At 42.7% G+C, this 22398-nt stretch overlaps 2 protein-coding genes across 2 annotated transcripts in view; both read left to right on the top strand.

Moving 5' to 3' along the window:
* Positions 1-1670: 1670 nt before the first annotated feature.
* LOC307261035 (oligodendrocyte-myelin glycoprotein-like) lies at positions 1671-4268 on the top strand (the record flags this gene model as incomplete). Its single annotated transcript, XM_080041472.1, has 2 exons — positions 1671-1678; positions 2906-4268. The coding sequence occupies 2 exons, from the start codon at positions 1671-1673 to the stop codon at positions 4266-4268; spliced, it is 1371 nt and encodes a 456-aa protein (XP_079897598.1).
* A 13479-nt stretch (positions 4269-17747) lies between these two features.
* LOC307260937 (RNA-binding protein Musashi homolog 2) overlaps positions 17748-22398 on the top strand; it is a 249681-nt gene continuing 245030 nt past the window's right edge. Inside the window, exons 1-4 of the mRNA XM_080041331.1 lie at positions 17748-17865; positions 18202-18242; positions 18563-18644; positions 19230-19314. Of these exons, the coding sequence (XP_079897457.1) occupies positions 17804-17865; positions 18202-18242; positions 18563-18644; positions 19230-19314 (270 nt within the window). The 5' untranslated portion in view covers positions 17748-17803. The remainder of the gene's footprint in view (positions 17866-18201; positions 18243-18562; positions 18645-19229; positions 19315-22398) is intronic.

Genomic DNA, 22398 nt, shown 5'->3' with positions numbered 1-22398 from the left:
ACCCGGTGGGGTCTAATGCTGCTGTAGCCCATCTGCTTCAAGGTTGGACGTGTTGTGAGTTCAGAGATGGTATTCTGCATACCTTGGTTGTAACTTTGGATTATTTGAGTTACTCTTGCCTTTCTATCATCTTGAACCAGTCTCTGCCATTCTCCTCTGACCTCTGACATCAACAAGACATTTTCGTCCACACAACTAACACTCACTGGCTATTTTTTCGTTTACGGACCATTCTCTGTAAACCCTAGAGATGGTTGTGTGTGAAAATCCCAGTAGATCAGCAGTTTCTGAAATACTTCTGGCACCATCAACCATGCCACGTTCAAATTCACTTAAACCCCCTTTCTTCCCCATTCTGTTGCTCGGTTTGAACTTCAACAAGTTGTGCTGTCCAGGTCTACATGCCTAAATGCATTGAGTTGCTGCCATGTGATTGGCTGATTAGTTCCATGTGTTAACAAGAAATGTAACCGGTATACCTAATAAAGTGGCCGGTGAGTGTATATAGAACGTTCGGGCAGAGAACTGCCATGATTGGTTCAAAATACTTAATGTGTAATAAGAACCAGAGCATAGCCCGCCTTTACCGACCATAACCGCCATAACCGAATTTCTGTAAAGTTTACCAAACTTAAATGACAATATATTTGGATTGATAAATGTGCCTTACTCTTTTCAGATGCTAACTAACATGCAACTAACTCCCCAAATTACATAATTAGAAAGATTTTTTTGTAATTGGGTCCATAGGGGCTATAAAACCTAAGGTAAATGTGTGTGGTAGGAGAACAGCATTGCAGTGTGGAATGGAGGGTTGCCTGTATTGCTGATGGCAGGTAGGAAGCTGCAGTGGTGGGGAGTGCAATAAATCTTGACTGTTTCTTTGGCAGCGTCTAAATTTACCCAGGGAACATAACAACCAATTACGGGGCACAGTGTTACTTTGTACAGGGATACTTTAGAGGGGGACTATATTGATTTAGGTGAAAAGTGATAACAGTCTAATTTATTCTGAGTACAAACAGGACTGAAATCAGTCAATTAATCTAGCCATAACAATAGTTGTCACTTGAAATGCAGAAGTAAATCCTGAATTGCTGCCAGATAATGGATTGAGGAGTTTCCTTAGAATGCAGGGACCCCTCCGTTATGCTCTCCATTCCTCCTCATTTCACACACACACACACACACACACACACACACACACACACACACACACACACACACACACACACACACACACACACACACACACACACACACACACACACACACACACACACACACACACACACACACACACACACACACACACAGCCCTCCCCATCCCTTTGCTTCTACTGCACAGAGCTAATCCAGAGCCTGCAGTGCCTGTTCGTGCTAACCCAAAAGATCCTTATAAGAGGCAAAGAGGAAAAATAAGGACCAAACTGCAAGCCAGCGAGGATAACTGCAAAAAAAAAAAAAAAAAAAAAACCTGCACGGGACAAGTGAGGAAGGTCTAAAGTGTGTTAGAGGAAATTCAGGCATTAGAAGAAAAAAAAATTCTCCTTCAGCAGGGGCAGAGCGGCTGGTCCCGAGCTTGAAAGCAGGAGAGAGGAGAGAGAGAGAGGAGAGAGGGCTGCTGGACGGCAAAAAGAAGCAGAGAAAAAAGTGACTGGAATGATAAGATGAGAAGGTGAGTTATGGACACATTCAAAGACTCTTTTTAAACACTCACATGGTTCTGCCACACCCTTGGAGCACATGTACTTGTATACTGCAGTGTTAGAGCTAATGCCAGGCTGTGTCTTTTGCCTGCCTTTGCACCAGCTGATGCATGAGTTCTCTGTGGAGTCATTAATAGAAACCCCATCTTATTGAGCTAGTTCTTCCATCCTCCTGAGAGCATGGAGATTGACTTAGTGCTCTGACAACCGCCCATGACTACAGCAGTTACAAGCTGATGCTGCAACGGGAAGGTGACTAGAGGGATTTCCTCATCCTATGTGATGAAAGGAATTTTCGAATAGACTTAGAAATAATGAAAAAAATCCTAATACAGATCAGGTCAGACGTGAGGCATTTTTAGAAAATGACACATTTCAAGTCTGCATTCATGGTGCATATGTACAGTAGGTATGAGCATTTCTCCAATTGACACTGCTAGTGTTCCTGAAAGGGGGAGTCAGTTCAATGTTAATGTGTGTAATGCAGTGATGTGCAGCAAATATTGAGCTGTCAGTGCATGTACTGTACAGTGCAGAGGGAGGGAAAGAGGGAGAGAGAGATTTTGTCAGAGGGTGGAGCTTTAAAGCCCCTGTAAACCCAAAGCCACAAAATCCTTCTCTAAATTTGGGGAGTTAGTTGCATGATAGCAAGCATCTGAAAAGAATGAGGCATATTTATCAGAACAATTTTGTCATTTAAGTTTGATAAACTTGACAGATATTCGGTTTAGATGAGGCGGGCTATGCTCTGGTTCTGTCTACACGATAAGTATTTTGAACCAATCACAGCCGTTCTCAGCCCGAAAGTTCTATTAAACCAATGACTGTTGCCATGGAGCCATGATACGGCCCAGCCCAGCGCAGTCCTGTCAAACAGTAAGTAAAAGAAATCTGTTGTTTGGTCAAATCTTATTGAGACACCCAACTTTGTTATGATATACGATTTTTTACTATTGAAGACCAGGTTTCCAGAGGCTTTTAAACACACAATGAACCAAGTTATATTCAGCACAGCCCCCCCCCCCCCCCCCACTGCAGTTGCAATATGCTTCTACAGATCTTTAAATGTATGTTCCCTGTGGTTCTCTATCCAGGCACACTGCAGGGTTCACTTCTACTTTCAGTGGGAGGTAAAGAAGATACTCTGCCCTAACATTTCCATCTCCCTATCCTATATATCCCTCTTCTCTTAGCAGGCATGTGCTGCTGAAGCTCTCCCCTGATGAGGCCCTTCTGGAACTGCTGCTCTTGCTGTCGCTGGCGGTGCACGTCCTGGCCGTGTGCCCCTCCATGTGCCAGTGCACCCGAAGCCACAGGGAGGTGGACTGCTCCTGTAGGGGCTTGAAGCAGTTCCCAGATGGTCTTCAGCACAACACACGCTCCCTCAACTTGTCCCACAACCGAATACACAACCTGGATGGCAGGCTCACCGACTACACCCATCTACGCCTACTGGATGTGTCTCACAATCGTTTGAGCCACCTGCCCTCTGGCCTGCCTCGTTCCCTATGGCACCTCCACGCCGCCTCCAACCGCATACAGTTGCTGGACAAGAACGACACGGTCTACCAGTGGAACCTGCGAACGCTTGACCTTTCAGACAACAAATTGGAGCGGGCCATCTTTATTAACAATACATTGATCAATTTGCGTACGCTCAACTTAAGCCACAATCAGTTCTGGACTTTGCCCACCAACATGCCCGCGCAACTGGAGACCATTGACGCGTCCCACAACTTGCTAGTAAAGGTGCTGCCTGGTTCTCTGGACCGGCTCCTCGGGGTGACTAACTTCTACCTTCACGCCAACCGCTTCTCCACGCTGCCCTTTGGAGTGTTGGACAAGATGGCGTCTCTCAGAGTGGTCACCCTGGGCGACAACCCCTGGGCCTGTCACCTCGAGGACGACGTCTCTTACTTGCTGGACTGGACTCAGAGGACCCCTGCGCGTGTCTTGGGTTGTCCCTGCCACACCCAGCCTGTGTGTGGAGGTGTGCGCCCTGGCAGAACAGGCGGCTGGCACTTTGCCTCCTACAACCTGCCCCCACTGGCAGCGAGCGCCCAGGACCACCTGAGCACCAGCATTCCGCACGACGAGGCCAGTGTCCCCGATTGGTGGTACCAGCAGCTGTCCGTTTCTGCTATGCTGAGCACCCCGCACAGCCCCAGAGAGACCGTGAACACACCCAGAAGCACAGGCACACACCTGACTGTCAATCGGCACTCCGCACACACTGACTTCCGTCTCCTATCTGAGGAAGCGTCACCCACCACCGACCCCGACACGTTTTCTTTTTCTGATGCAAGGTTTATCACCGAGACACCCATGGGGGCTGATGTGACACTGGCCACGGACCGATTCTTTACAACAGAGAGCCCCTCCACCCATACCAAGAAGACCACTACTCTTCGCACCAGGAGCGTGAGGAGACAGAATAAGTCCAATACTATCGGCAATAACAGCCCAGCTCTTGTTGCTACCTGCTCCTCCTTTCCTTCACCATACAACCTGGGGCTTCTGGCTCTTATTCTGCAGCAGTGGCATGCACAGACTCTCTAAGGGACAGGGGCAAAAAAAGGAAATAAGGGCACCTCCTCCGTGTTAACAAATTTGGGGCCAAACTGGGGTCGTGAGGTGCTGATGTACTAGAAGGGTGCCCCATGGTAAAAAAAAAAAAAAAACATTACTGCCCTAAGTTCCCACCAGAGGGGGCACTTAGGCTTCTCCAATGCCCCTTCTATGACCTAATGGCAAGTGTAGAAGTCCCATTATCTGAAATACGGTGGTTTCAATAAAGATTTAAAAAATGACACTTAGCATCAAAAAGGGCAACTCCCCTGTGCACACAACTATCCTGCAACAAGTCATCTAAAAACACAATGAAAACAAAGGACTAACACTGAGCGTTAAGTGTTAAGTCTGCTTTTGAATTTACAGCACAAACAAAATACAGCACAACATCAACATCGTCCTGTCATGTTTCTACATTGCCAGCTTCCTCAGCAAAAGGCCATTCGCAATGCAAAGGCTTTATAACATGTCATCATTCATGCAATGCTAGAGTAGGGTATGATGCTTCTTCTATGATTTTGCTAAAAAAACAACAACAACAGCAATGCACTTCCTTTTCTAATAAGACTTTTAAAAGCCTCCTCTTGAATGCACTGATAGAAAAAAAATAATTGTAATGAATACAGCGAAGCACATGGTGGCACTATATATTCAGGTACCAGTTTATTATGTAACTGAATGTTGCCTGGAGCTGATCTGCTATACTACAGTCTACACATTTTGATGCTGGATTGGTCTAATATTGTCTGGGTACATAATGTGGTCATATGTTTTTAATATGTTTGAATGTACTAGCTTTCAGAGAGAAGAAATTCAAAGTCTTAAGTGACTTATTTTGGCTATTTTGGCTATTTTTAAATAGAAAGATAGACTCGTGATGGCTGCCTGCTTGTTTCGTGTAAAACAATACAGCTCGTGATTGCTTAGAAGGGCAATCTTTTTTCTGGGTACAGGGTCAATGTAAGAAACTGGTCATGACTCATACATAACAGGATCTCTATGCAGCGGGAGGGAAGGGGGAAAAAAGGACAATGTTGAGTCACTATATCTTGAAAAAACTCTGAGTGCCGAACGCTGCTCCTGTATTTTGATCACATCTCTCAGACTTAAGTGTCCTTCATGATCCAGTGACGCTGGTGAAAATGATCTGCATGGTGTTTGAACCTTCCAGGAATGCAAACCTTGATGCTATATTGCCGCAGCGCATAAAAGCGTAGACATCCTCAGCTTATTCATAGGAAATGCTAAGATATTCCATATTGCATTAAGCGTGAATAAAAAGTGATGTGCCGGCCCTACAGGTTTTTACATTTTAGAAAGAATTTTGCATATGATACTGAAAGGTGCCAAAGTAGAAGGGAAATGCATATCAGCAATTGCTTCATTTGATTAACTAAAGGAGTGTATTGTAAAAAAAAAAAGGGCAGCACTTTCTGTAAAGTCAAATAAAGTATACTAAGTTATTTACACCTTTTGGGGATTGTATCAGTTTTTTTTCCCACCACATTATTCTTCACGTTAAACTGCAAGATTGCTGTTGTCTCCCTTGAGCCTTAGACATGAAGGGATGAATTTGCTAAATGCAACAAAAAAGGTTTTTATTAAAATATAATATAGCCTACAGTGAATGATAGATATGTTTATTTATTGAGGGAAGGTTCACTAAACACTAAGTCAGACCTTGATTCACAGTTACTCACACCTGGAAACGGCCCAGAACAAACGCAGTTTTATCTGTTGGTCATTGAGTAAACACTCTGACATAGTATCATATCAGCTTATTCATTTTTCTAAAGATAATTTTAAAAATAATCATCTGCTGTACACATAAATACAGTATATTATGGAACCCAGAAACGCCTTATTTAGTTTATACTCTCTCTCTCTCTGATCTTAATGGATGTCCTGAAGATAAGTATGAAAGAATCACATCGCAGGCTAATCAGTGAAACCAAAGGCGCTGTGTGGCCCGAGCCTGGAAAACAGCAGTGACCGCCTGTGCTTCAGTCAGGGCACAGGTCTATGGAGTCACTTTCACCTCCCACACTGCGAATGATAAACATCTGATGTAATGCCAATTGGGCCATGAATCATACCTGAACAGCTAGCCAAAGAAGAGTGGAAGAGAAAAACACAGTCAAAAAACATTCAATGAGGTCTCACTGATAGAGAAAATGCAGAATACTCTACAACTGGATAAATAGATTTAGATAATGTAGCCCATGTGGTTGACGACAATTATATGATGTCTTGCAATGATTTAGCAAAGTGCATATATCTTTGTGAGATTTGGGGAATTTACCAAATATAATAAATGAACAAAAATGACTGATCATTTTAATAGTAGCAAGATTGTTTTTTTTTACTGCAAAGTAAGATTAGAACAAACAATGTAACCACTGAGTCATCGCTCCCCTTTAGTTCAGTTGCCATATTGCAGCTTGCTATGAGAGATTCATCCCTACAACAATAGATATATACTGTTTATATAAATCTTTCACTGCAGAACTTTGATGCATTTCTTCCCAGCACTGTATATGGGGCCAGTGAGCCGGCCTGCTTGCCAATTATCGCCTCTGTAGACAACACAAAGCAATGTCAGATTTCTCTTCTGGCTTCTCCTAATACCTGACAAAGTATAGAAGGCTAGCATCAATTACTGCTGCCATGTCTCGCCTCTTCATCTCTCCACGCAGGCTTGTTTTGAGTGAGCTGCCTTCCTTTCTTCCAGCCACAGTCAATAAGACTCACCCTGAGTGTGTTTTCTGTAGCCATGCAGCCACCCCACCGCCCTCTCGGTGCTCACGTACATTTAATTGCCCAATCAGCTTTATATAGCGTGGCATATTCAAAGACTTTAAGAGCGTACAGTGGTATTGCAATCTTAAAATCATGGTGAGTGTGATTTTTTTTATGTTTGTTGTTTTTGTTTACACTGTTTTTACATCTTTATGTGTGTACTATTACTGAAAAAAAGTAACATTTTCGTCTGTTTTCCAGGACTTCCAGGAGTCCCGAAAAAAAAAATTAGCTGTTCTCCCCCCAGCCTGTGGTAATAATACAATGTCTTTCCTTCAGGGAGAGAGTCCAGGAGGCCACTGTGCTGTGGGTGGGTGAACCTGTGTGTGATTCTAGAGACTCACCACTCCTAAAAGGAACACAAGGGACTTGTCACTGTGCACTATACTTTCATGAGTACACACGTAGACAAGGACACATAAGCACAAATGACATCAGCTCCTCCTTTGATTACATGTGCTCAAAGTGCCCTCTTGTGGTGGGGGGACAGAAAGGAATGTTTCTCCCATTGCCTCACAGTTGGACACCATTCTTAGAAGAGCGAGAGTGTTTCTCCACGACACAACAAGAGCTTTTATGGTGACTATTTTGGAGGACTTCTTGAAAAAGAATCTCAGAAATGATTAGAATGCACAAAATAAAGTGTGTATTTGAGTTTATCGTAATGCCGGGACTTGATAATTCAAACTGTCGTCACATGCATGTAAAAACTGTGAACATGGAAACACTAGCCCCTTTTACACAGCCAGTGAAAGCCGGGAATATGCCGGCCTTTCGGCCCTCCCCCCAGCTGTGTAAATGCGACAGTTGCGGAACGAGGGAAGAAAGGTGCGAGTGATCGTTCCGGGAATTTTACTACCTCGGGGGGTAGTAAGATTCCCGACACGATCAGTTCCGCCTCTCTGTTTAAATGCTCCAGCTTGTTGTTGCGGAACAGGGGGGCGTTTGACGTTCCATAGTCTACGTTCTAAACATGCGACCATGTTAGCAGTTGAAGGACGTGTGTTTAACATTAACCACGGCGGCCTGATGTCCCGTAAAAATCACCAAATAAAAGGAACGGTGTATAATCTAGCTGATCATAAGGTCCGTTGCTCAATCCAAACCCCCGCGCTTCATTTTGCAGAGTGTATGAGTCTATTTCTGCCCAGGAGAAGTTGTACAATGGAAAGCTAGGCTAGGCTAAGTAAGGGATAAAGTAGCGAACGGGTCACTTGCTAGAAATAAAGACCGACAAGCTGAAGCAGGAGCCCGACGCGCAGCGGAGGGCTCTTGTTCAGCTTGAAGGTCGACCTAGTAACGGGGGAATAGTCTGCTCGCCCCGCTAGACTGTCTGCTTCAGCTGACTGAAGGCTCCGGCTCAGCTGTTAGCCACAGAGCTACTGTTTTGCTAACACATTCCGCCGCCGCTATTATTATCCTAAGTCTGAGCGTATATCCACACTTTATTTCTGTCTACAGTAACGTGACTTCACACACTGTGTGTATGTGTATGTCTGATTGGCAGATCGCTGCCCTCACAAAGACACTCGCTCACAACCAACCTGTCACACACACACACACACACACACACACACACACACACACACACACACACAGAGGTGAAGCGGTCGGATTGATTTAGTCAGTTTGGTTAACTGTCCCAGTGATGTTGGACTCAGCGCGTAGCGAGATCAACTGGCACATCGTGGGGACAGTAAAATACGGCCCTCTTACTGCAAGCTCCAGCACTTCTGCTCTCAATTCACCGGCCATTGTTGTTGTTGTAAAGCAGCTGACCGGCGCGGCGCTAAATGTTTACGTCACACCTGACGCTGTTTACAAGCACCTCTTTCATTCCGGAGCGCTGTGTAAAAGGGACTACTGATGCGCCAGCAGGCCGGCGTTGCTTGGTTCTGTGTAAATAACACAGAAGCAAGCAAAGCCGGCATATTGGAGTGATGTTGTTCCGTCAATATGCCGCAATCTCTGTGTAAAAGGGGCTACTGTCCAGAACAAACAGACCGGGGACGAAGGTGAAGCTCCTTAAGCTCCCAATGGCACCTTGAAATAATAATTTTCTCTTGAAGGTGGAGTCAACAATGTTGGAGAATAAACCGCACACATAGCCTACTCCCTTCGTGTGCGCTGAACAAAAATTCAGTGTTAATCCAGTGTATAGGCTCTGTAAATAGGCATGTAGCTAGCTATTTTGGGCCCCCTTTGTTAACATACCATTTTACAGAGCCTATAGCTGTGAATAGACACCAGATTTTTGTTCAGTGCACTCACAGCATGGACAAGTAGCTGATTATGAGAAGATATTCTATTTTGACAACAAGTATTCTCTAGAATCGCTGACTCCACCTTTAACCTGACATAAGAAAATGATGACAATTACTGTAGATAACCAGCATCCTACATGCCTTATATACACATAATTCAACAGCCCATCGAAATAGACCAGAGATCATGCACATGCTGATGCGCATATCAGACGGCATGCTTTCGAAAAATCCACTGCAGCCTAAAACTCGTGGCAAAAAACAATGGCTGCCAATTTCGACCTCCCCGGAGCCTGCGTCACACATTATCAATCGTAACCCAGAATTAGGCTGGTACCCAACCAAAGGACGCTCGAATGTTGCAGATAAAGTTTATCAGATAAACCTAATCTGTATTGACAGCTTGGGTCTATATGCCAAGGGCTCACCATCTCTTTGAGCCAAGAGCAAATGCTTTCCAGTTCGGGCACACACAGTGATCGGCTGAAAGAAAAAGAAAAAAAAAAGCAGAAGAAACATGTAGTAGGAATCTAGAAGAAATAACAAGGCGTACTCCAGCTGCCGGCAGACTGATGAGACAGGCAAAAATTTCACCCTGCAGCATAGTGTGGGGGGGTGAGGGGTGGGGGGGAGGCTACGGTATCTCTCGGTCTCATCTCAATGGCACAGACAAGGCAAGGTCAGTGTTAAGGTCACTGGTTGCAGAATAGGAAGTGGTTGGCAACTGAGAGAATATATGGTGGCAGCCGGTTAGGGGAAGAAAATAAAGAGAAAAAAAGGAAGAGAGAGAGAGAGAGAGAGAGAGAGAGAGAGAGAGAGCAAAGGCTGGTAGAAAAAAATAAAGAATGAGCCAGAAGACAGAGAGTACCACTTAGCCGGTTTGTCCAGAGAGGCCTGCTTTGTGTACCATTCTTACTGCTGTTGAAGATGTTAAAAGATTGTCCGAGGCTTATGCACCCATTTAAAGAAAGTGAATGCAACTGGCTGTAGGAGATCTTTAGGCTCGTAGTAATCCTTATTGTGTCAGTTTGTCAGTATAGCAACAAGAAATGCAGCTGTGTGCATGCATGAGTGTTTTCTTAACTCCGTCTCAAAAAAGGGAAATCTCTACTGAAAATTTGCATGGTAAGCCCAGCGAACATGCTACACAGCTGTCCAGAGGAGGATTTCAAACTAAATGGGCTTAGATTTAGACTTAGACTTTGACAGAGATTTGTAAAAGATTTGGGGATAACAAGCTCAAAATCGAGATCACTTACGAAACAATGTTATACATTTTTTAAAGGTCACATATCGTGCTAATTTTCAGGTTAAAAATTGCAATTTGGATTTCTACTAGATCAGGGGTGTCAAACTCATTTTCACAAAGGGCCGAATTACGACTTGATAATCACACGAAGGGCCAGACATGTCGCTTACTGACATGCCTTCTTTTTAATCCAAAAATCAAACAACATATCTAGGTATATAACCTGCGTACATACAGGGGCATAGGCTAGGTTTTGTTTACATATTTTGGGGGACAAATTATAGGTGGGGGGTATGGGGGTGCTCCCCCAGAAATGTTTGTGCATCAAACACTTAATTTCCTGTATTCTGGTAGTTTATTCTGTTTCTGTTTTCTGCGTTAATTTATTGTAGAAATGTCTTTATTTTTCTAAAGGAAAAGACAACATTCAGGTTCCTGGTGAAACAATTATAAAGGACTATAATGCAGTAAGGCTCTCAGGCATCCTGGATTGAGCCACAATATGTTTTCTCTTGGATTTTTCTAAACTTTCTGCACATTCAAAACACATCACGTTTTTTTATTTAATTTTTTATAGGAATCATGACCCAGCACCAGTGTTAACTATTTATGACACTTTACATTGGTAATGAAATGCAAAGCCACCATTGGAAACAAAAGGGGTGGGCTATCAGCGGCTATCTAACATTAGCTAGCGAGCTATATTGTAACTTGAGGCAAAAGTTAGAAACCAGATAATGTTAGCATTCATCCTTAGACAGTTGACACAATCAATCATCAATATTAGCATACTATTTAGCTACATAGATCGGCCTATTTACAGCCATTAGAAAACTGACATCTTTTCTTCAATGCAAGTTCATCAATTCATGGCTTAAAATCCTGAGCTGTGGAACTTTCAGAAGACATTCCTAGTGGTAAGCTATGCGAGTGTCCTAACGGTTGGGAGTGTGTGCGACGTGCAGATATGGCACAGGCTCCACATGAGAGAATTTTTTTTTTTTTTTTTTTTTTTTTATGCGGGCCGAATTTAATGGAATTGCCGAATTGGTTCGCGGGCCAGATTAAATATCGAAACGGGCCAGATTTGGCCCGCGGGCCAGAGTTTGACACCCCTGTACTAGATACTCTTTTCATGGTTAAGTGTCCCAAAAAAACTTTATATTTATCACAGTGCCATTGGTAATTCTCTTCTTTTCAGCCCCTGTCTGAAACACTCCATTGTAGTACCTGTCTTTTTAAGCCCCACCTTCCAAAAAGCCTTGTCTGCCCTGATTGGCCCTGAATCTAACTACCGGTTATCTAAGGGTGTCCTTATCACAGGTGGAGGTAGTGCTTATGTTGTTAATAGAGGGCGGGGCTTCTCCCATTATGATGTAATAAGCGAAGAGAAATCTGACTGGGGTTTTCGAACACAGGTTTTCAGAAAGGGTGTAGGAGTAGAAAAACAGATAAGGTTGGTTTTCATCATACTTTGGAAGTCTAAAGTCTAGTAAGAAAAAACATAAGAAAGTGCATTTTGCATAATAGGGGACCTTTAAATCTCCTCAAAAATGTATATACAGTAACCTAAACGACTGGGATAGTTTCATATTAATAATGATAATCAATAATATTGTCTCTATAGTCTCTGTATAGGGACTGCTTTTTCACCACTTCCTCTGTTTTAGACAAAGCTCTCCAAAAGGCCAACATGCACCTCTCTCTCTCTCCGTGCTGTTTTGACTGTACAGGTGATAGGATGTCTCCTGGCTGGTGCTGTTAATGCCACTCGTCATCATCTGTAACACACAGCCTCTCTGTGGAGCCGGGCGCAAACAGCCTCCCCGAAACATTCCGGTGGAGCAGCAGGGGCCCCAGCTTATCTGCCAGCCCAGTGGAGCAGGTAAATAATGTCGTCATCATCCACTTGCGTCGCGCGCATGCCTGATTGCTCTGAAGGAACCAACACATGCAAATGGTACTTTGATACTGAGGTCAAACATGCAGATAAACTAGCTGGGTCTACATTTCTCAAAACAGGAATCTAGGTTGTTGAACATTTTTTTTACAGGGACAGACAATTTACAAAAACAATAACACCAGAGTTAGCTCGTAGCTAATTTGCATCTGTAGTCCCAGGGCAGGCATATATAACAATACAAAATAAAAACATTGCATCACTATTTCACAATCACTATAAAAGCCTACACAACATAAATCATTGCATGCGTCAATAAAACACGACTATAAATAGTACATCAGCTCCAGAAACCATTGACGTTGTTGACATGTTTGTTCAGACTAGACTAGAGTTTCTTACATAAGTAGGGATTGAATTCCACTTTTAAACTACTGCAATTGATAAAGCTGCAGTAAACCAGCTTGGACTATATTTCTCAACACGGGAATCTAGGTTGTTGTATTAGTAATTATGATTTTTTTTTTTGTTGTTGTTGAGCTGCCTAGTTTGATTATTTAGTGAAACGATAAAGATCAAGCTGTGATCATTTGGGGTAATACGAGCTATTAAGTGGTACCTTGGGGGTGCTTTTGGGCAGTAAGCAAATGGGAATATTGCATTTTTTTTTCGAAATTAGCAAGGATAATTTTCTAAGCATTGTGGGAGAGTTATCCAATAGATCTATTTCAAAAGTCAATATTACTGTTTCATTTTTTAATGATGTGGATGTCGGAGTATCACGGCGGCCCATCTACCTGGAATGCTAGTGCCGTAGCCTCTGGCACATCTTAATTAACTCATCTGCGTGGTTACAGAGGACATAATGGGGGGAGAGAAATCGCTCATCACCAGAACATCCTCCCCACTGATCTGACTTCAAACACTCTCTCTGTGTGGTGACAATTCTAGTCATCCTCACATATCGTGATCAGTCAACAAGGTTTTTTTTTTTTCACACACACACACACACACACACACACACACACACACACACACACACACACACACACACACACACACACACACACACACACACTCTCTCTCACACACACACACACACACACACACACACACACACACACACACACACACACACACACACACACACACACACACACACACACACACACACAAATACAAATACAAATTCAAGGTGAGAACATAGGCTACATTTTATGTATTCTATCCATCCATTAGTTTACAATCAAATGATCCCATGTGGCTGGTATAGACTTTTTTTTTATAGGATGCTAAATTATTCCAGGCAAGATGAAAGAGCAGGCACAGGTAGACTGCAGGTTGGTGGGTGGCTAATTCCTGAAATAGGACTGTCAATTATGCATGTTTCGGGCCGGCTCTCTCCCTGCAGTCTGTGTGAGAGTGGCGCTTTGGCTCAGCAAAGGAGAAAAGGAAGTGAGGAGACGACACTAGAGGGAGACAATTTGTTCACATATGCAGCCTGCTAAACAGCCCTTCCTCTGGATTGTGAATTCAACTGTAATAGGCCCTCCTGAGCATAGCAGAGATCGCTCAATCCGCGGTGTGATCAATATTAAATCACTCCCAAAATCCAAAGGTTTAAAATTAACAACATCTCAAGAGGGTTTTTCAAAAGAATATCCATAGGAAAGTTCATGTAGGTTATATCTACCAAAGGTATTTATTTACCTCCAGCTCTCTTTAAGTGTGAGATAACTCTATACTGTTCTTTCTCATGTCAGTGTGTGCTTAACAACAAACGTGGTGAGCCTCTGTGATAATTATGCAAATCATGTATGGACATGTAAAAAATCCCAGGAGGCTTCGAGTTCTCACTTTAAAATACATATATCAGCATTAGAAGTCATTTCAAATCACCGGTGTTTTAGGTCTCAAGGCGTTTTGAAGATTGAAAAGCTATTCTGTGTGTTTCATGCAGAGATTATTGGTTGGACTCTGGAGAAAAGGGAGGAGGGTGTGTGTGTGTGTGTGTGAGGGGGGTGTGTGTGGGGGGGGGGGGTGTTATGCTTAACCTAGGAATCATTTCTCCAAGGTCAAATGAGGACTCTGAGGGGCTGTAAAAATGATTACTGCAACCGGAAACAGGATGCTTCTTCTCAAAACAGCATCTCATAGCACTGTCAGCGGCTCCGTTGCTATTCTCACTTTCTCCCCCCCCCCCTCCCACCCCTCCTCAGCTCTTTCACACGCTAACAATTTGACTTCTCTCTCTCTCTCTTTCTCTCTCAAGCCCCAAATCCTCCAGTTATCATGCACATGCTCAGTTACTTACAAGCATCCTTTTTTAACCTTCTCTATTAAGAAATGCAGCATCTCTCAGTGTCAACATGTATGCACGCTACAGTGATGTTCTGATTTCACATATATGATATCAGAAATCCTTGCGTTCTCCTTCTGGAATATGGAGTAAGTGTTGAATTGTGACTCAACACAGGTGAGATCAAAGCATTGCAGGATGTAGAAATGTGTCTGTTTCTTTAAAAGCTTCACGTATTCATTAATCCAAACGTCCTCAACGGCTGCCACCTCTGTAAACGCTTCCAAGCCAACGGCGACGCTACTGTGTCATCATCAGTATCACTTTCAAGGAAATGTGCTCATATACAGGCTTTTCAAGTTAAGTGCAACCCGTTTATTTCCCTCTTCTCTTGTTGCTAAACTGGGCTGTCAGAGGATCTTTAAAGTTGCTTGAGGAAAGGATAAACATTTAAGGCACTTTCATCAAGCAGTGGCGGCTGCTCCGATTAAAGGGGAACACCGCTCAATTCACAAAAAAAAAAATCCATACATGTTTCTCCTTCAATCCCTGTAAATAAAAAATATATAGCCAGAGATCCAAACCATGAATGAGTGTTGTAGCCTACATGAGACAAAAGATATTTGCTCAAATATGACATGCAGCTTGTGTTGACTACAATGCCAATCTTAAATAGAATACGGCGTGGCTGATTTGTCACAGGGTTTGTTATGGGTTCGAATCTGGTTCACAACCCTTGATCAGATATTGTAAAACGTCACACAGACCTAATGCACTTTTCTCTATATCACGTTTGACATTTCTCCCCTTCATGAGTACAAAAGCCCTGATAGCAATGTCCAAAAGAGGAGTATACATGCACAACCCCACTGTGAAACGTGGGAGCTCAGTGTTGTTTTTATTTGGGCATACAACAGAAACTTGCTCTTCATGTGTTTAAATCCACTGTGATTTTTGCACACCTTGTGATGGGCTTTAAAGCCTGTTGTTACTCAGAGCTCATATTGCCTGTCAAATTCATATCCTCCCTCACTCTCTTCTCCCTGCTGCTGCGTGAGTGGATGCGATTTTATTAGATTCCCTTTTTTTAGGACACTGCCAAACGTACGACAGCTAACAGAAAATGCAACACTACAATGATCTTTAATGTATCCCCAAATGGCATGGTACAAGAACAACAACAATAGTGTATGAAAAAATAGTAAATATGGGTTCAAACAAGATGTAGCCTACTTCCATTTTCTTGGACACTCCCGTGCTACAAGTTACAGCCACCAATCGCTTATAAACCTTTTGTTTGCTGCAATGTGGACGGTCCCCTTAACTCACCGCAGAGTTTTAGCTGTTAAAATGCCAAAAGCGTTGTTATTTGGGTTTTTATCTAAGCCATTGTTTCAAAAACATGCTGCCTGGCCAGATAAGACATTCTCTCTGGTGGTGCCCCATAACACTCAGCGAAAGACAGGCCTATTCAAAAAGAACTTCACTCAATGTGTATAATGACATAAAGATATCACCGGTCACGTTTACTGCAGAGCTCGGAATGTTTTGTCCGCAAATATACTCTCATGTTAAGATGAATGAAAACTGCATTCATGTACAGTAGTCTCGGTTCTGTTATCTGGAATGGATACAAACACAATGTAGTGTAGGTTGCGTTACAGCACGTGAGGTTTTCTTTCTTATGATCTAATGATAGCACACTGTAAATAATGAATATCGTAAAAAAATGCACCACAAATGTCAAAAGTGTTCATTTATTCATTAATGTCTTATCGTGTGTCTTTTTCTTAGGGGTCACAAGGGGCCAGAGCCAATTTATCTCCACATGCATTGTGCCGGGAGGGGGGGGGGGGGCGGGGGGGGGCTGGGAGCTCATAACAGGTCATCCTCATGAAGAGATCTATAATTGCTCCAGCGTATATGTAAGAATATCACACTTTATTGATTCCCACAGGAACGATCTTTGTTTCATTCATTATGAATAAAGCAGCTAAAGGTCAGACCTCGGGGTCAGCTACAGAGATCCAGTTTCTTGCTCAGGGACCTTTTTTCAGCCTGAACACAGATTTTATGGCTCAGGACGCTTTCTCTAAATAATCAGCACACCCTTAAATTGACCACCTTATCATATATCATTCTATTGGTCATGTTAAAAGATGGAGGGCTCATGAAATAAGGCATAGCAAGGTTAAATGCACTAACCAAAACTCATACTCATGTTGGCAAAATGTATGCTGGTAGCGCAAGTTAGCATTAAAAACTATACAGTGTGGTTATAAAAAAGTTCAAACGTTGTTGTCTGTATTTTAAATTAAATTGTACTGAAGCTGCCCAGTATCTATTTTTTTTTTTTTTTACTTTGCTTTACACTGTAGTGGAATAAATGTCTGCTTCTTTGTTGATGAAATGCTTGTGAGCCATAACAATAACTGGATCATTTGAACATTAACACGCACACAAATAATAGCCTAGTAATTGCCACCACTTTATTCATTTGTTTGCTTCTTTCCTAGGGACTATATTGCAAAGCGGAAGAATGAACAGTTTATTGTTTTAACTATGTTGTAACCGTTTATTTTGCCATCGATTAGCCTAATAATAACATGTATGTAAACAATGCTAATTAAAAAATAACTAAATTTTCTTTTTTTGACAGTTATATTCGTCCACTGATTTAGAAAGAGCAATAAGCCAATTTCACCTCTAGTGGCTTATTGCTTAATTAAATGACAAATCGGAGGATTGCTTCGCAGATTGCCTGAATTGACGTCAATTGGATTGGTTAGGTGACAGAGGCAGACTCCGCCCCCCCGCCCCCCCCTCCCTGTGGGCCAAGGTAGCGCGTGCTCAGAGAGGGAGGAGGGAGCAGGGGGCTGAGCTGATCCCACGTGTGACGCTTTCATTCCCGGCTCAGTAATATTCTCATAGCGGGGCTTTGCATATCTCCTGCCCGTATCTGTGTGTGTCTGTCACTGTGACTGTAGTCCCAGCCTATAGTTTGAAATAGATATGGAAGGAGACGGGAGTCAAGCCACATCCGGAAGCCTAAATGATTCACAGCATGACCCGGGGTAAGAATCTTTTTTCTAAATTTAAAGCCTAAGGTAGGATATTTTTTCATGTTAACAACATCTTGGAGAGGACTTCGACTGCCGTGTGCTGGATTCGTCCCCACAGTATACGCACTTAAACGGTGCACGGGTCCGTTTCCAGATGCAGTTTTAAAGACCCTGAGCTTTTGTAGCGAGAGTGGCCTCCCCCTTTCATGTAGATAGACTGTCATTAGCGAACGTGAATGTGTTTTTACAGTCTTCCTTTATCCTTTAAGGTCGCTTTTAGAAGTAGTTAGTCGTCAAAATGGCCGAACTGACATCTGGACTCACTTCTGTTGTGTTTTCCCCTTACAGTAAAATGTTTATCGGTGGCCTCAGCTGGCAAACCTCACCAGGTGAGAGACAGTTCTTCTCTTTTTACAGCCTACCCAGTATTTCTTCTTGTTTTTTGTGTCGCTGTGACTGAGTGCTCGGTGTGGCTGCTGTGCTGCTGCTGACGGTGTATGTGCGAATGTGCACCGTGCAGTAGAGTGTACTGTATGGGATATCTCACTAGTGTGTGTGTGCGCACGATGTTATTTTTGATCTCCGTCCATCTGAAGTCCTCTATTCGACCCCTATGCGCATCGCGGGGTGTTTATTTGAAATACAGTGACAACAGCATGCCCATATGTTTCTGTCCAATGACCCGACATATTTTCCTCTCTCTTCACAGACAGCCTTAGAGACTATTTTAGTAAATTCGGAGAAATAAGAGAATGTATGGTGATGAGAGACCCCACGACAAAACGCTCAAGGTAAATATGAGGCATTTCCACCCTATACTTTTCCTCCCCAGTGCATGTAGCGATATCGCTGACTTTGTCCGTGTTTCAGTATTAATCCAGCGTGTATGTGTGTGTGTTTCTCTGTGTCCGCGCGCGCATGTGTTCGTGTGTCCCCGTGCGCGCGCGCCTGCGTGTGGTTTCACAGCGAGCCAGATAAGCTTAAATGCTCACTGCTGTAAAGCTGCAGCCGAATGCAATTTGACATTGACTTTGTGACTGCACCGCAATGTTGGTGTAGTGTCGTCTCATATTGTAACATAGCACAGTAATGATCAGCAGCACTGTCCTCAGTGACTGTTTCCAATCTGCTACAGGACGTCCATGATGTGGATTATGAATACATTTAGAGAGAAATATTGTGACAATATTAAGGTCATGTGAATATTATGCCTGCTGCTATGCAGTTTTGCCCATAATATCATTTGTGTCTTAACGTTTGTATTTGCAAAAATAAGCAATGTGATTTTTGGTTATAGAATGTATTTATATTTTAACCTTTTATTAATGTGCATTCTAACCCTGTTGTTTTTTTCCCTGCCTGTCTTCGTTTTGCAGAGGATTCGGGTTTGTTACGTTTACAGATGCTGCCAGCGTAGATAAAGTCTTAGCCCAACAACACCACGAATTAGACTCAAAGACGGTGAGTTCATTCCATCTATCTACACTTCTCTCACTATTTATTCCTTGTTCTATGCACTGCCCTTTCATAACTGTGGGTCTTTTATAATGCCTAAGTCCTTGTGTGTGTATGTTTGTGTGTGTGTGTGGGGGGGAGATAGGGGTTGAGGGTGTGGGGGGGGGGGGGGGGGGTGGACACCTCTTAGGTTAACTGGCTGTGTGGTATATCAAGGTCATGTATAAAGGCTAAATGTATGACGGCCCCTTTCAACGCTCCGACGTACGCGCGCGCCGAGCAATAAAACACAACTCCAGGGTGAATGTTATCTACGTGTTCACTTTCACTTGTGTGTGGATGAATGGGAGGGACACGCCCCCCTCCTCTTTCAGGCTGCAGCCACATGTGCAGTGTGCACACATATCTCATGTTCCAGCGAAGGGCGTTCTGTCTCTCTCTCTGGCCCGCTGCCTCGCTACTGTTTGCCCCCCAACCAGATATAGCATTGTATCAACGCCAGATGCACTGATACTGTTAAGTGTGAAGAATAGCTTTGGAGCAAAAACAAAAAACTGCTGTGTTTTTGCAAATAAACCAAAGCCGAAGTAGAATGCACTTTTTATTCAGCCAACAAGATGTTATTCAAACTAATTCAAACTCATTTGTAAATTATTTTTTTTCAAATCTAGCAGTGCAAAGCTGATCATAATACATGTTTTTCTATTTTAATTTTTTTTGAAAGAGCCGTCTGAATTTAACTTGCACAGATGAGGTAATGCATTCACAGTCATACACGTCGTACACCCACACATTCATACGGAAAAAATATATAACTTTGAAATGTTGCGCATTCAACTCGCCTTTTGAAATGTGTCAGTAGATGAATTATTAAAGACCTGAGTCAATTTCGAGTTGTCTGTAGTGATGGATTAGACATGGTTCAGCCCAAATTATATTTGTCTGGGATTTTTTCCTCGGTAGGTGGTAATATCCAGATATGCCAGTATAGTTTTTGGGGAAATGGAACAGTGCATGCTGAGGAGGAGTGAACTGGAGATTGAGGAATATTCTTAAGGATTTAGAAAGATAAATAGGTTGTTCTTCGGCTGAGAGTGTATACTGAGGAATGAGGATACTCTGATATATGCAAATCTTTGTTGGAAACCACAAGTAATGTAAATGTAAAAATTTGTTTTCCGTTGTAATCACATTCCGGAGCTCGAGTGTGATTGGCACAGAGCTGAGAAAATTGGCTTCTTGTGGGGGAGTGGACCTTTACTTTATTTTTTCCTTTTTTGAGTTTTTTTAAAGTTTGCAATAATGTGGCGATGTGGCAATTTAATGAGGGGGCTCACAGCTTGCTGGCCAGTTTTCAGAACAGCTGCTTGCTGGAGGCTGTACTTCTCCAAATGGGCCTATGGGTTTAGTATTTCTACTAGTCTGAGTTATTTCATATTTAAAAAAAAGGCATATTGAAAGACAATATTTAAAACACTACATTATAATTCCATTGAGGGAAAAAGGCTGGTAGGCACACAGTTTTAAGACGGTTAATCCCCCCCCCATCTCCCTGCCCACACCAATCCATCACAACCAGAAGTCTTTGGTAGGACACTGTCTCACTCTCTCAGTCTTAAAGTCGCATCTGCTCTTTATTTCTATATATTGAGAGAAGACAAACTCCTTTGTACGACTGATGGCATTGGGAAATCTTGCAAACATCTGTAGAGGGGGGGAGTCTGTTGAAGCAGGTTAAGGGGCTGTTTGATGCAGAATACAGAGCAGTTTGATATCTCCAAGCCTGACATTTTGAATGACATTTTGAATGAAGAAGTTTGTGACAGCTTGACAGCATATTTACAGATAAATAAATAAATATATATACTGTATAATATATATGGTGTGGGATACGTTTGAGGAAGCATATACAAATACACTTACACCTATAGATACTTGGGAAGCTCCAGTCTTTTACCAATGCCCGATAAAGTAAGCAGTTTCAGGTTCAATGCCTTGGCATAAGCTGATGGCAGCCGGAAAGACTGACATTCCTTATGCAATCATTTCTAAACACTATTTATTGAATTTCACTTCATGACCTCAGTCTCAAACCTATGCTACTTCTGTGTAGCAACTGACTAATCAAATGCAAAATTGTTTTTTTTTCACCCATTTTCTTTGTATATTAAAGTTACCAAACTCTTCTCCTGCAATTACTGTACACGTAATGTCATCATCAAAATGTTGAATGTTGTTGGCCTATTGTCTTCTGTATTATGCTGGAGTTAAAACACAGGTCCACCTTACTCCACTGACGCATATTGAGCAGTATGCAAAATCAGTTATGTCAAGTCAAAACTGTTTAAATGTAGGCCACCTCTGTTTCCTATCTAGATACAGATATGCACTGTACATAAACAACTCTTTTATATCAGACATATTGTAGGCTATAGGTCATACTTGGCCGACTTGTGTCATACTCTTCAGATCTGACAGCACCCTCACCTTGGGAACCGAACAGTGACATTTTAAGGTCTGACATCCAATCATCATTGTGGCTTCAGTGCACACACACACACACACACACACACACACACACACACACACACACACACACACACACACACACACACACACACACACACGCACACACACACAGGCACACACAGCAAAGTTCTCTCAACCTGTTCCACATCTGGCCCCTCAACTAATTGGCAAGTCACTCCGGGCATGTTGGGAAACCTTTCCTTTTTTATTATATTCATCATTACCCCCTGCCACTGCCAGCTATTCTTTTTTTTTCCCTGGGAAATCTATATGTGTTTTTGGAAGTTGATTTTCATTTTACTTTCAATTTACTTTGGGGCTTTTTCTTCTTCTTTGCCATTATTAGACAGCATACGGTAAAGAGAGCTGACAGGAAATGAGGGGAGAAGGAGGCTTGGCCCGGGCTTGATCGGGAGGGAGGGATGTTGTGATTACATGGTCAGCGAGCGTCTTAAAACCCTTAGGCAAACCAGCCTGCCCCAGTTTCTAATGACCAATAACATTATCATTTAACTTAGCAGTGTAATAAGGTTTTTGCATTCCTGTCTTATGTTAATGAAA

This window comes from Ammodytes marinus (genome assembly GCF_949987685.1).
Source record: "Ammodytes marinus genome assembly, chromosome: 14".
Taxonomy (NCBI): Eukaryota; Metazoa; Chordata; class Actinopteri; order Uranoscopiformes; family Ammodytidae; genus Ammodytes; species Ammodytes marinus.
The sequence above is the reverse complement of the archived record's forward strand: the minus strand, read 5'-3'. Positions and strand labels throughout refer to the sequence as shown.